We start from the raw sequence: 14,479 nt of genomic DNA on the forward strand, positions 1-14,479 counted from the left end.
GGTACAGCCGAAAGTACTCCGATCTCCGCCGGTTCGTCACTACACTCGCCACCGGGGCTCTGTAAAGGAGCTTAACCCAACTGATAAACCCTCTCCCGAATCCAAACCTAAGCAGCACCTCCCAGAGGTACCCCCAATCTACTCGGTCAAATGCCTTCTCCGCGTCCATAGCTGCCACTATCTCCGCTTCTCCCTCCACCGATGGCATCATTATCACGTTTAAGAGCCGCCGCACATTGGTGTTTAGCTGCCTACCCTTTACAAATCCTGTCTGGTCCTCGTGAATCACCCCCAGGACACAGTCCTCGATCCTCGTGGCCAGCACTTTTGCCAGCAACTTTGCATCCACATTAAGGAGCGAGATCGGCCTGTACGATCCACATTGCAGTGGGTCCTTGTCCCGCTTTAGGATCAAAGAAATTGTCGCTTCCGGCATTGTCGGAGGTAGGGTCCCCTCCTCTCTTGCCTCGTTAAAGGTCCTCACTAATAGCGGGGCCAACAGGTCTACGTACTTCCTGTAGAACTCCACCGGGAACCCGTCCGGTCCCGGGGCCTTCCCCGCCTGCATGCTCCCCAAACCCTTGCTCAGCTTCTCCAACCCAATTGGTGCCCCCAGAACAGCCACTTCTTGCTCCTCCACCCTCAGGAATCTCAGCTGGTCTAGGAATCGTCTCATACCCTCTTCCCCCGTTGGGGGCTGGGATCTGTACAGCTCTTCATACAAGGCCTTAAATACCTCGTTTATTTTCGTCGCACTCCGAACCGTGGCTCCCCTTCCATCTTTGACTCCCCCTATTTCCCTCGCTGCCATCGTTTTACGGAGCTGGTGTGCCAGCATCCGACTAGCCTTTTCCCCATACTCATAGGCCCCTGCGCTTTCCTCCACTGTGTCTCCGCCTTCCCTGTGGTCAGCACGTCAAACTCCGTCTGGAGCCTTTCACCAAGTAATCTTTCCTCCGGGGCCTCTGCGTATCTCCTGTCCACTCTCAAAATCTCCCCCACTAACCTCTCCCTTTCCATGCCCTCTGTCTTCTCCCTGTGAGCCCTAATGGAGATTAGCTCTCCCCTGACCACCGCCTTCAACGCCTCCCATACCATACCATCCCTACCCGTACCTCCCCGTTGTCGTTGGCCTCCAAGTACCTTTCGATACACCCCCTCACCTTCCCACACACCACCTCGTCCGCCAGCAGTCCCACATCCAGCCGCCACAACGGGCGGTGGTCCCTCTCCTCTCCCAGCTCCAGTTCCACCCAGTGCGGGGCATGGTCCGAAACGGCTATGGCCGAATACTCCGTCCCCTCCACCCTCGGGATGAGCACCCTGCCCAGAACAAAAAAATCTATCCGGGAGTAGGCTTTGTGTACATGGGAAAAGAAAGAAAATTCCCTGGCCTGCCGCCTTCCAAACCGCCATGGGTCCACTCCCCCCATCTGATCCATAAACCTCCTAAGTACCTTGGCCTCCGCCGGCCTCTTTCCAGTCCTTGATTTGGAGCGGTCAGTGCTGGGTCCAACACTGTATTGAAGTCCCCTTACATTTTCAGGCCTCCTTTCTCCAGGTCCGGAATGCGCCCCAACATGCGCTTCATGAGTCTTGCATCATCCCAGTTCGGGGCGTACACATTTACCAACACCACCCACGTCCCCTGCAACCTACCGCTCACCATTACATATCGCCCTCCATTGTCCACCTCAATAGTCTTGGCCTCAAATGACACCCGCTTTCCCACTAATATTGCCATCCCTCTATTCTTCGCGTCCAGTCCCAAGTGGAATACCTGTCCTACCCATCCCTTTCTTAACCTGACCTGGTCCGCCACCTTCAGGTGAGTCTCTTGGAGCATGACCACGTCCGCCTTCAGTTCCTTTAAGTGCTCGAACACTCGAGCCCTCTTCACCGGCCCATTCAGCCCCCTCACGTTCCACGTTATCAGCCGGATTGGAGGGGCTCTCACCCGCCGACTAGCCATCTCCTTTTCTGGGCCAGTCCCGTGTCCACGCCTCCCTCACCCTCCAGTCCCCCAGACGGGGGACCCCCGTCCCAACCACCTCTTCTATGTCCCATTCCCTTTCGGCCAGTGCAGCAGCAACCCTTTCCCCCCCCCCCTTCCCTCCCCCCGCTAGACCCCTGTCTAGCTTTTTTGCTCCCCCCATGTCACTCCCGTAAGTCAGCTGACACCTGCTGACCCCGGCTACCCCCTCTATCCCATTGACCTCCCCGTGTGGGAGTTCCTCCTCCCACCTTTCTTCCCGCGCGGGGGAAAAACCAAACCCCGCGCTTTCCAAAGCCCGCTCCTCCCCCTCTGGCGCAGCTCCTGTCGCGGCCTTGTCTCTCTCCCCCAGCCCATGTAACATTTCCTGCGCGTGATTGTGATTGACCCCCTATATACAACAACCATCACACATCAAACCTCAAATATCCCCCCCATCCTCTCAAACCCTCAGTTAGAGTCCAACTTTTCGGTTTGTATAAATGTCCACGCCTCTTCAGGCGTTTCAAAGTAGTAGTGTTGGCCCTTGTATGTGACCCACAGTCGCGCCGGCTGCAGCATTCCGAATTTCACTTCTTTCCGGTGCAACACCGCTTTGGCCCGGTTGAAAGCCGCTCTCCGCTTTGCAACCTCCGTGCTCCAGTCCGGGTATATTTGGATCTCTGCATTGTCCCACTTACTGCTCCGCTCCTTCTTGGCCCATTTCAGGACCCACTCTCTGTCCGTGAACCGGTGGAACCTCACCACCATCGCTCTTGGCGGCTCATTTGCCCGGGGCCTCCTCGCCAGCACCCGGTATGCCCCGTCCAACTCCAGCGGCCTCGAAGGGGCCTCCTTGCCCATCATCGCCCCGAGCATCGTGCTCGCGTATGCCCCAGCATCGACCCCCTCCGCTCCTTCAGGGAGACCCAGGATCCGCAGATTCTTTCTCCTCGACCTGTTCTCCATGTCTTCGAGTCTTCCCGCCCACCTCCTGTGTAGCGCCTCGTTCTGCTCCACTCTCACTGCCAGGCCCGAGATCTCGTCCTCGTTCTAACCAACTCTTTTTTGTATCTCCTGGATCTGAACCTCGTGGGCCTTCTGGGTGATCCCTTGTCCTTCGATTGCCGAAAGCATAGTCGCCAGCATTTCCTTACGCATCTCCTCGCGATGCTCCTCGAAGCAGTGCCTAATAAACTCCTGCAGCTCCACTTTGTCTCTGGCCGCCGCCATTCTATCTCTCTTTCCCGGTCCTTCCCGCTGCCCCAGCTCCTGCAGCTCACCTTTGTCTCTGGCCGCCGCCATTTTGTCTTTTTTCCCCGGTTTTTCCCGTTGCTCCAATGCCACTTTTGTGGCTGTTATGCTTCGAGTCCGTTTCATACAGGTTGGAGGGGGACCTCCCTCTTACCTTCCCCACGGGTTAATTTCAAAAAACGTTCCATTGGGGCTCTTCTAGCGAGCCCGAAAGTCCGTGGTAGCAGGAGCTGCCGAATCGTGCGGCTCAGCTCCGCATTGCCGCACCCGGAAGTCATGACAGTGAGTAAATTTAAGGGAGAGTTAGACAGATTTTTAATTGGTAATGGGTTGAAGGGTTATGGAGAACGGGCAGGACGATGGAGTTGAGGCTAGGATGGGATCAGCCATGATCATATTGAAGGTGTTTAGGCTTGGGAGGCTAAATTGCCGACTCCTGCTCCTAGGTCATGTGTTCTAGGGAGGAGATGCTCTGGCTGATTTTTGCAATCCAGCTCTTGGTCTGTAGTATTGTAGGTAGCTGATAAGGGGCATATCAGCCATGATAGAATGGCAGAGCAGACTTGATGGACCGAATGGCCTAATTCTGCTCCAAAGCTTATGAACTTATGAATTTTTAATAAAGCTCCTGAATAATTCAAGAAAGATACAAGGCTTGAAAATATTCCTTCTGTTTGCAGAGAACAGGTCCATGAGTATGGATGGATGGATGTCACTTATAGCGAGCGTATATGAGCCAAGTTAGAAGCTTCACCAATTATCTTAAATTGGTTGTTAGGGTAGCAATCAGTGCACTCAGGATTGTCCAGCAAGTGCAGCCCAATTACAGAATCACATTTTGTTTTGGGTTTTGCAAGCGCGGGCTGGTTGAATATGATCTGTACTCTGCCGATTACAAACAACTGAAGGAATATGCCTGTTGAGTTGAACAGCTAATTGCTTGGATGTACAGCCTATACCTGACATCACATAGGTTGATGCATGGTATTGCTCAATTGTGTGGTTAGTCGAATGTCTTTTTGGACTAATGGCTGCATCCTATTAATGGAAAATACTACTCGCACAGTCCTGCTGAACAATCCTGAGTGCACTAATACCTACACTAACAACCAGTTTAAGATGGTCAGTTGAGCTCATAACTCATTTACCCCCACTAGAAGCTTTGCACATCCATAACGCAGGGACCCGTTTTCTTCAAATAGATGCCATATTTTCAAGTCTTATGCCTTTTTTTGCATTACCCAGAAGCTTGTGCAGCCGAGAATTCTCTGTTGCTTTTCTCATGACAACACCTCAGCCAATCAATGACTTGCTAACCAATCAGCACCCCTTTTCCCTGTTGTATAAATTGTTGTGATCATTTGAAATTTGGTGTTCTTGTGTTTGCCCTGTGGAGTGCAAGATTAAATATTTGATGTCTCTGTTTTCATCATATACATTGCCTTTCCTGCATAAGTCTCAAGGCCACTTCTGCTTGTGTATGATGGCGTTGCCACAACCAATCATTTGCTGCGGGTGATGAGGAAAGCTTAATTTAACAAGTCAGTTGAGATAGGGGGGGTTCCAGACCTTATTAAACCAATCAATGAAGTTGTTTGGTGTCATGGGAAATAGATTATTTGTTCAATGGGTTTTCATCAACTTTCCCTGGATGGGGGGGGGGGGGGGGGGGGGGAGTGTATAATGGGTGGGAAGGGACCACACTAATGAAGGGCATTTCTTTGCCTTTAATGGTATGTGTTTCTCATATCTGTTCTACTCAGTGCGATGCAGCTTGAGTGTCCAGCATTTGCTTCTTCTGCAATGAATTGAAATCTTTAGTCTGGATATTTCAGGTGACATTAGTTGCAAACATTGTACTTCAATAAGGTCACGTAACATGACCTTCCCCATGTAGCAGTTCCAGTATTTTCTGAATGTTGCAGTCAGTAACCATTAATATATTTATAGTAATTGTTTCACGTCAAACACATTACAAATGTCATATGTCTTTGCAGAATGGAGTATTTTTTTAAACTCCATTGACTGGGAGTGCAATTTTCAAGAAATTTCAGTTGCACCATGAATCACCTGAATTGTTTACGATTAGAAACAAGTAGAGTGATACCTACAAAGTACGGAAAACTATGGGACCTGCAACAGGTGTATTTTATTTACAGAGTCCTCATTTTCAAAATTGTTATTGTATGTGCCGATATCCCAAGATTGAGTATACCTACATCAGTGTTCTTTTTCATCATTCTCACCTGGGATTTTGCCCAATTCAGGATGAAGTTGCAGCTCATTTTCAATTTGTTGGGTTTGCCAATTTATCGCTGTTCTGTTGAGGAAGGAATGTTCTGAGTCTGGGATCTGCAACATTAGTGCCTGCACAAACCAAATCCTCTTAATGCAATCATCCTTAATTAGGAACAACCGAGCATTATTTTTCTAAATAACGAACTACCATCTTAAACTCCTTATCCTACCTTTCCTGCTTTTCCTGAATCCTCATCTCTAGTACCCACAAAGAGCCCAGGAATTTCTTCATCATTCTGTTTCTTTAATTTAGAGTACTCAATTCTTTTTCTTCCAATTAAGGGGCAATTTAGCATGGTTTTATATTTTTATACAATCCCCTACCCGTCATCATTCTTCAGATTCTCTCCGATCTTCCCATTTTCTCTAAATTTGTCTCTTAAGTGAGATTCATTATCTGTTCCCTTGATTCACTCCTAATTATTTCCTGAACACACAGCTGGCACTCATGGACCCTCATGTTTATGCTAAATAAGTAGAATCATAGTATTTCTACAGGGCAGAAGGAGACCATTTGGCCCATTGAGTCTCCACTGACCCTCTGAAAGAGCACTCCAGCCAAGCCCACTACCCCGCCCTATCCCAAAACCTCCTTAACCTAACCTGCACATCCCTGGATACTAAGGGTCAATTTAACATAATCAGTCCACCTAACCTGCACCACTGTCAATGAAATGAAATGAAAATCGCTTATTGTCACAAGTAGGCTTCAAATGAAGTTACTGTGAAAAGGCCCTAGTCGCCACATTCCGGCGCCTGTTCGGGGAGGCTGTTACGGGAATTGAACCGTGCTGCTGGTCTGCCTTGGTCTGCTTTCAAAGCCAGCGATTTAGCCCTGTGCTAAACAGCCCCTATGTAGTCTGTCGATTATTTTTATGTCTATCTTTGGACTGTGGGGGGAAAGGGGAGCACCCAGAGGAAACTCCACACAGACACACCCAAGGCCAGAATTGAACCTGGGTCCCTGGCGCTGTGAGACAGCAGTGCTAACCACTGTGCCACCGTGCCGGCCGAGATTTAGATTGCCTGAAACTAATACAATTTTTTTTTAAAATAAATAAATTTAGTATCCAATTCATTTTTTCCAATTAAGGGGCAATTTACCGTGATCAATCTACCTACCTGGCACATCTTTTGGATTGTGGGGGCGAAACCCACGCAAACACTGGGAGAATGTGCAAACTCCACACGGACAGTGACCCAGAGCCAGGATTGAACCTGGGATCCTGGCGCCGTGAGGCAGCAATGCTAACCACTGCGCCACTGTGTTGCACTAACTAATACAATTTTTTTGGTTGCAGGTTACATGAAACCTCTGGTTATGAACTTGCACACAGTGATGTTCGGTTTAAGCCTGGCCAAATTAGACGACACTTTATCGAAGTACCTTGGGGTGCTACCTGGGCTGGTAAGAGCATAAATTTATGTAGAAAACATACAATATTTATTTTTAGCCATTTTTAATTTTATCTTTAAACCTTTCTAGTTGGGAATAGGGTAAATTTCTTTGAATACTAAACCTGGGTCAAAATCCTGGGTCTCCCTACATAACAGCCCTGGGTGAACCTACACCGCATGGACCATAGCAGTTCAAGAAGGCAGCGGACCACCATCTTCTTGGGGGCAATTAGGGGAGGGCAATAAAAATGCTGGCCCAGCCAGCGACTCCCAAGACATGTGAAAGAATGAACAAAAATCTTATCACGTCAAGTCTGGCAAAGTGGTTTCCCATCATAAGTGACAGAGCGGTTTTCTCACTAATGATTGATTGATTGATATTTATTGTCATATGTACCAAAGTACAGTGAAAAGTAATTTTCTGCCACCAAGGGAACGTACGCAGTAGGTACTGTCATGAGAATGTCGCTTTAAGAAATGTTTGGCTGCTCATGTTACTGCAGAGATGTCAGAGTATGGGTGGAGCTGAGCTCTGGTTCTGCTTTTTAGTTTCACTTTGAGAAAAGCTTGGGTGTGACTGTCTTTTTGGTTTCGTTTTTCAGTATGTTGCAGCTGACGTCAGACAAAGCAGCTGTATTGTTGAGCTCTCTGCCATCAAGGACTATATCTTGATCATTTGGTGAATTTAGAACTATAAATGTTTTCAGTATTGAATGTAGGGGCATGTAGGGGAATGTTAGGGGCAGCACGGTAGCATTGTGGATAGCACAATTGCTTCACAGCTCCAGGGTCCCAGGTTCGATTCTGGCTTGGGTCACTGTCTGTGTGGAGTCTGCACATCCTCCCTGTGTGTGCGTGGGTTTCCTCCGGGTGCTCCGGTTTCCTCCCACAGTCCAAAGACGTGCAGGTTAGGTGGATTGGCCATGATAAATTGCCCTTAGTGTCCAAAATTGCCCTTAGTGTTGGATGGGGTTACTGGGTTATGGGGATAGGGTGGAGGTGTGGACCTTGGGTAGGGTGCTCTTTCCAAGAGCCGGTACAGACTCGATGGGCCGAATGGCCTCCTTCTGCACTGCAAATTCTATGTATACCCTGATGTGCTTCTGTTTAAAGGTTTGTTAAGTCTTCTGAGTGAAAAGGACAGCATACAGATTACTTAATGTTGTATTCTTTGGAGGGTGTATTTGATTTACTGATTGCTAAGATATTCACTGTTTGTTTTAAAAAGGTTAACTAGAGTTCATAGAATAAACATTGGTTTGTTTTAAAAAATACTCGTCCATTTCTGCTGTACCATACCTGTAGAGTGGGCCATGTGCTCTCCATATCATAACAATTGGGGGCTCGAAGGGGATAAAAGTCTATCTATTGGATTGGCTTGGTGAACGTAAAGACAGTGAGGGGTGAGCATATTGTGGTTGCTTTTCAGGTGTGGTATTTTAGTTTAAGTGGGGAATGTGTTTGGGGTCTATGTTCATACATCTTTGAAAGTTGCCACTCAAGTGGATAGAGCTGTGAAGAAGGCCTATGGTGTGCTCGCGTTCATTAACAGAGGGATTGAATTTAAGAGCCATGAGGTAATGATGCAGCTGTACAAAACCTTGGTAAGGCCACATTTGGAGTACTGTGTACAGTTCTGGTCGCCTCATTTTAGGAAGGATGTGGAAGCTCTGGAAAAGGTGCAAAGAAGATTTACCAGGATGTTGCCTGGAATGGAGAGTAGGTCTTACGAGGAAAGGTTGAGGGTGCTAGGCCTTTTCTCATTAGAGCGGAGAAGGATGAGGGGCGACTTGATAGAGGTTTATAAGATGATCAGGGGAATAGATAGAGTAGACAGTCAGAGACTTTTTCCCCAGGTGGAACACACCATTACAAGGGGACATAAATTTAAGGTGAAAGGTGGAAGATCTAGGAGGGATATCAGAGGTAGGTTCTTTACCCAGAGAGTAGTGGGGGCATGGAATGCACTGCCTGTGGAAGTAGTTGAGTCGGAAACATTAGGGACCTTCAAGCAGCTGTTGGATAGGTACATGGATTACGGGAAAATTATATAGTGTAGATTTATTTGTTCTTAAGGGCAGCACGGTAGCATTGTGGATAGCACAATTGCTTCACAGATCCATGGTCCCAGGTTCGATTCCAGCTTGGGTCATTGTCTGTGCGGAGTCTGCACGTCCTCCCCGTGTCTGCGTGGGTTTCCTCCGGGTGCTCCGGTTTCCTCCCACAGTCCAAAGATGTGCGGGTTAGGTGAATTGGCCAATGATAAATTGCCCTTGGTGTTGGGTGGAGGTGTTGAGTTTGGGTAGGGTGCTCTTTCCAAGAGCTGGTGCAGACTCAAAGGGCCGAATGGCCTCCTTCTGCACTGTAAATTCAATGATAATCTATGATTAATCTAGGACAAAGGTTCGGCACAACATCGTGGGCCGAAGGGCCTGTTCTGTGCTGTATTTTCTATGTTCTATGTTCTATGACAATGGCTCTTTCAGAGACTCAGAAGTTTTGGTAGATGGCGACGGTCACACGCAGTACCTTACGGACAGAGACTAAAAGCAGACTGTTAGATTTGGCAAAAACATTGCAATTAATATTACCTCACAAAATGCGAAAAGATGAGGTAATTATGGCGGTGGTTAAGCATTTAAAGTTGCCTGAGATACAGTTTGACTCATTGGAAATGGCAAAAATTCAGTTGCAAATTAAACAAATGGAACATGAGAAAGAATTAAAGCAGCTTGAATACGAAAGAGAGAGAGAAGAAAAGGAGAAGAAAGGAGGACAGAAAGAATAGCCCTAGCAGAACAAAAGAAAGGGAGATACAGATCAGGGAAAACGATAAAGAGAGAGAGTTTGAACTTCAGAAAATGGCTATGAAACATGACAGTCAGTTAAAATTGGCAGACGTAAAAGGAAACGTACAGTTGGATGATAGTGATGAGGATAGTGAGAAAGAGCATCATAGTCGAAGGCTTGGTGGGAATCGATTTAAATATATCCCCAAGCATTGCCACGGTTTGATGAGAAGGAGGTGGAAGCCTTTTTCATTTCATTTGAGAAGGTAGCTAAACAAATGAAATGGTCACAGGACATGTGGGTATTACTGATTCAAACAAAGCTGGTAGGTAGAGCTAGTAAAGTGTTTGCATCACTACCGGAGGAGGTATCTGGGACGTATGAGGAGGTGAAAAAAGCCATCTTCGGTGCATATGAACTAGTGCCTGAAGCTTACAGACAAAGGTTTAGAAATTTAAGGAAATAATTTGGTCAAACATACATGAGTTTGAAATGATCAAGCAGAGTAATTTTGATAGGTGGATAAGGGCTTTGAAAATAGATCAAACGTATGAAGCTCTCAGAGAAATTATACTTTTGGAGGAGTTTAAAAATTCAATTCCTAATGTAATGAGAACTCATGTGGAAGAACAGAGGGTTAAAACTGCGAGACAAGCAGCAGAAATGGCAGATGATTATGAATTAGTTCATAAATCAAAGCTTGGTTTCCAACATCAGTTTCAGCCTGTGAGGGATAGAAACTGGGGATATGAGAAATACTCAAGTGGTAAAAGTAAAGATGATCTGATGGGAGATAATAAGGAGAGTGTACCTCAGATTAAAAAAGAAATCCAGGAGTGTGGAAGAGAAATGAAAAGTTTCAAATGTTTTCACTGTAATAAACTAGGCCATGTAAAGTCACAGTGTTGGTGGTTGAAGAAAAACACTGGGAAGGCTGATGTGGTAAAACAGGATAAGACAGTGGGGTTTGTTAGAGTGGTAAAGGAAAGCCCATGGGCAGCGAAGGAAGTGCAAAAGATTGTACAGCCTGATCAAGAGGTGATTGATAAGAAGGTGTCAGATCTCTTTAAAGAATTTACTTGTGTGGGTAAAGTTTACTCGTGTATCAGGAGGAGCAGGTAAAGAAGTCACAATTTTAAGAGATACGGGAGCGAGTCAATCTTTAATGGTAAGAGGAGTTATGTAGTTTGGAAAGAATGTTGCCAGAAAAGGTGGTAATATGTGGAATTCCGGGTGAGAGGAGTAGCGTTCCATTATGCAAGGTAAGGTTGGAAAGTCCAGTAAAGAGTGGTGAAGTGGTAGTAGGAGTAATAGAGAAACTATCTTGTCCAGGAATACAGTTTATCTTGGGTAATGATATAGCTGGATCGCAAGTGGGAGTGATGCCTACTATGGTTGATAGGCCAGTGGAAAATCAGACAACTGAAGTGTTGAAGGACGAATATCCTGGGACTTTTCCAGATTGTGTAGTAACAAGGTCGCAAAGTCACAAGTTAAGACAAGAGGAGAAATCAAAGAGTGAAGTTGAAGTGCAATTATCAGGAACGATTTTTGATCAGAGGTTGAAAAAGAACAAGAACAGGTGGAGGATGAGGCGGATATTTTTAGTTCAGGAAAATTGGAGGAGTTATAACAAAAAGGTATAGAAATAAAACGGATGTATCAGAAAGCATACACGGAAGAGGAATCTGCGTGTATACCAGAGTATTATTACCGTAAAATTGATGCCTTGATGAGAAAATGGAGACCGTTACATATCAGGTGGATGAAAAGTGGGCAGAAGTTCATCAAGTAATTTTGCCGGTAGGGTACAGAAAGGAGGTGTTGTGAGTTGCACATGAGGTACCAGTGGGAGGTCATTTGGGGATAAGGAAAACTCAAGCTAAAATCCAGAAACATTTTATTGGCCTGAAGTACATAAAGATGTAGTTAAATTTTGTCAATCATGTCACATATATTAAGTGATAGGGAAACCTCAAGCCGTGATAAAACCAGCGTCCGTAATACCCATTCCAGCATTTGAGGAACCTTTTACAAGGGTCCTAATTGATTGCGTAGGACCACTTCCTAAAACAAAAAGTGGGAATCAATATCTTTTGACTATAATGGATGTGTCTACTTGGTTTCCAGAGGCCATTCCATTACGTAATATTACAGCAAAACAGATTGTGGAGGAGTTACTTCATTTCTTTACTGGATATGGACTACCCATAGAAATACAATCGGATCAAGGATCAAATTTTACCTCAAGGTTATTCAAAGAAGTTATGGATAGCTTAGGAATAAAACAATTTAAATCAACTGCGTACCATCCAGAATCGCAGGGAGCGTTAGAAAGGTGGCATCAGACATTAAAGACAATGTTGAGGGCGTATTGTCAAGATTATCCAGAGGATTGGGATAAAGGAATTCCATTCGTACTGTTTGCAATTAGGGATGCACCTAATGAATCAGCCAAATTTAGTCCTTTTGAACTAATGTTTGGTCATGAGGTAAGAGGACCATTTAAATTGATTGAAGAAAAATTGGTGGGTGAGAAATCGGAAATTACATTCTTGGATTACGTGTCAAATTTTAGGGAACGATTAAATAGAGCAGGTGAATTGGTTAGACAACATTTGAAAGTTGCACAAAATGTGATGAAACGGGTAGCGGACAAGAAATCCAAAGTTCGTAGTTTTGACAGTGGGGATAAAGTTTTAGTATTGTTACCAGTGGTAGGTGAACCTTTAAAAGCTAGGTTTTGTGGACCTTATCAGATTGAAAGGAAATTAAGTGAGGTGAATTATGTGGTAAAAACACCAGATAGAAGGAAGAATCACCGAGTGTGTCATGTGAATATGCTTAAAAGGTACTTTGGAAGGGCAGGAGAGAAAAAGGAGGTTTTAATGATTCTAACTCAAAGTGACAAACCAAATCCAGATGACTGTGAATTTGGCATACCTCAAATTAAATTGGAAAATGAGGATGTTCTTAAAAATTGCAATAAATTGTTCAGTTACCTTCCAGGGGAAAAACGAACTGACCTGAAAGAGTTATTGATATCACATGGGCAAGTTTGTGGAGATAAATTGGGAAGTACTAAATGGCTATACATGATGTAGTTGTGGGAAATGCTGTTCCAATCAAACAACATTCTTATAGACTTAACCCTTTATAATTGGCACAGGTTAACAAAGAGATTGAGAGTATGTTTAAAAATGGTATAATTGGACTTCCGGTGGCGGCAATGAGTGAGTGAGCCGCACATTCGGGGGCTCTCACTCCGGCGGGATTTGAGGACCTGGTTCCCCGGTTTTGCGGGACTGTGAAAGGATGGCCATGGGGGGCTAAGGAGCGAGCTGAGCTGCATGGAACTGCGGGAGAGCAGAAAGCAGCGCAAACGGGAGAGGAAGGGACAAAGGCAAGGTGCAGGGGAAGCTGACCTGGGAGCAAAGATGGCGGACCTGCGGACCTCGGACCCGGCGATCCAGCAGGCGCTGGAAAACATGCTGTAGGCGATAAAGAGCAGTTTTGAGTCGTTGAAGCGGGATAACTTAGACCCACTTCAGAAGGCAGTGGATCAGCTGAACCAGAGACTGGATGCCCAGGTCGAAAAAGTTAAGGAGCTGGGGGAGGCGATGGAGGAGCAGGCGGACGCGCAGACGATTGCTGCGCTAGAAGTCGACGGGTTGAAGGAGAGACAGAGAAAACTGCTGGACAGAGTAGAGGAGCTGGAAAATAGGGCCCGTAGACAAAATCTGAGGATCATCGGCCTCCCGGAGGGGGCGGAGGGAGCTGATGCCACAGCGTTCGTGGCGGACCTGTTGATGCAGCTGATGGGGGCTGAAGCCTGTCCGCGACCGCCGGAGCTGCAGGGGGCACACAGAGTACAGGCGAGACATGTGCGTCCGGGGGGGGGGGGGGGGGGGGGGGGGGGGGGGGGGGGGGGGGCGTCCGATGGTGATTATGTTCCACAGGTTTGTGGAGAAGGAGCGGGTGCTGCAGTGGGCAAAGAGCGCTAAGAGCAGCACGTGGAATAACAGTGTCCTTCGCATTTACCAGAACCTAAGCCAGGAGGTGGCCAGGCAGCGAGCAGCCTTTAAACAAGTTAAGGAGGTGTTGTTCAAAAAGCACGTGACGTTTGGTCTGCTGTGCCCGGCCCATTTTTGGGTTACGCATCAGGGCCAACACCACTACTTCTCCGAGCCCGAAGAAGCAATGGATTTTGTGAGGGATCAGGGGCTGGTCTCGAAAAAAGGACCCACGGACGCAGGCCAGGGTCCAAGAATTACTGGTTGAAGGGACGCCTACTGTGCCTGGACTGCAGGTCGACTATTTACTGCTTAAAAGGTGCCTTGTGGTTTATTTTGTGTGGGCAGTTTTTGCCTGTGGGGGATGTGGGGGGGTGGGTATCTCTCTCTCTCTTTTCCCCCCCCCCCCTTTCGAATGTTCTTTTTCCTTTTTTCTGTTGTATTTTTTCCCTCTTTTTTTCTTCTGTTGTGGTGGGTACCTTTTATTGGGCTCTCTGAGTGCGCTGGACCAGGCTGATTACCTGGAATGTCAGGGGACTAAATGGGCCAGGTAAAAGGGCACGTGTGTTCGCACATTTGCGGGCTCTAAAGGCGGAGGTAATTATGTTGCAGGAGGCACATCTGAAAGTGTCTGACCAGACTAGGCTAAGGAAGGGCTGGATCAGTTAGGTCTTTCACTCGGACTTGGATTCTAAGTCCAGGGGGGTAGCAATTATGATCAATAAGCGGGTTCAATTTGAGGCGGAGGGCATAG

At 46.7% G+C, this 14,479-nt stretch overlaps 1 protein-coding gene across 5 annotated transcripts in view; it reads left to right on the forward strand.

The window, feature by feature from the left end:
* The window catches only part of tpp2 (tripeptidyl peptidase 2), a 248,320-nt gene that overhangs the window by 153,979 nt on the left and 79,862 nt on the right, over window positions 1-14,479 (forward strand). For all 5 annotated transcript variants that reach the window (XR_011935147.1, XR_011935148.1, XM_072476327.1 and 2 more), the window contains exon 16: window positions 6,826-6,932. Coding sequence is in view for 3 of the 5 variants with exons in the window: in XM_072476327.1 (XP_072332428.1) it covers window positions 6,826-6,932 (107 nt within the window). In the remaining 2 variants the exon portion in view is untranslated. The remainder of the gene's footprint in view (window positions 1-6,825; window positions 6,933-14,479) is intronic.

Source organism: Scyliorhinus torazame, chromosome 15 (genome assembly GCF_047496885.1).
Source record: "Scyliorhinus torazame isolate Kashiwa2021f chromosome 15, sScyTor2.1, whole genome shotgun sequence".
In the NCBI taxonomy this organism is placed as follows: Eukaryota; Metazoa; Chordata; class Chondrichthyes; order Carcharhiniformes; family Scyliorhinidae; genus Scyliorhinus; species Scyliorhinus torazame.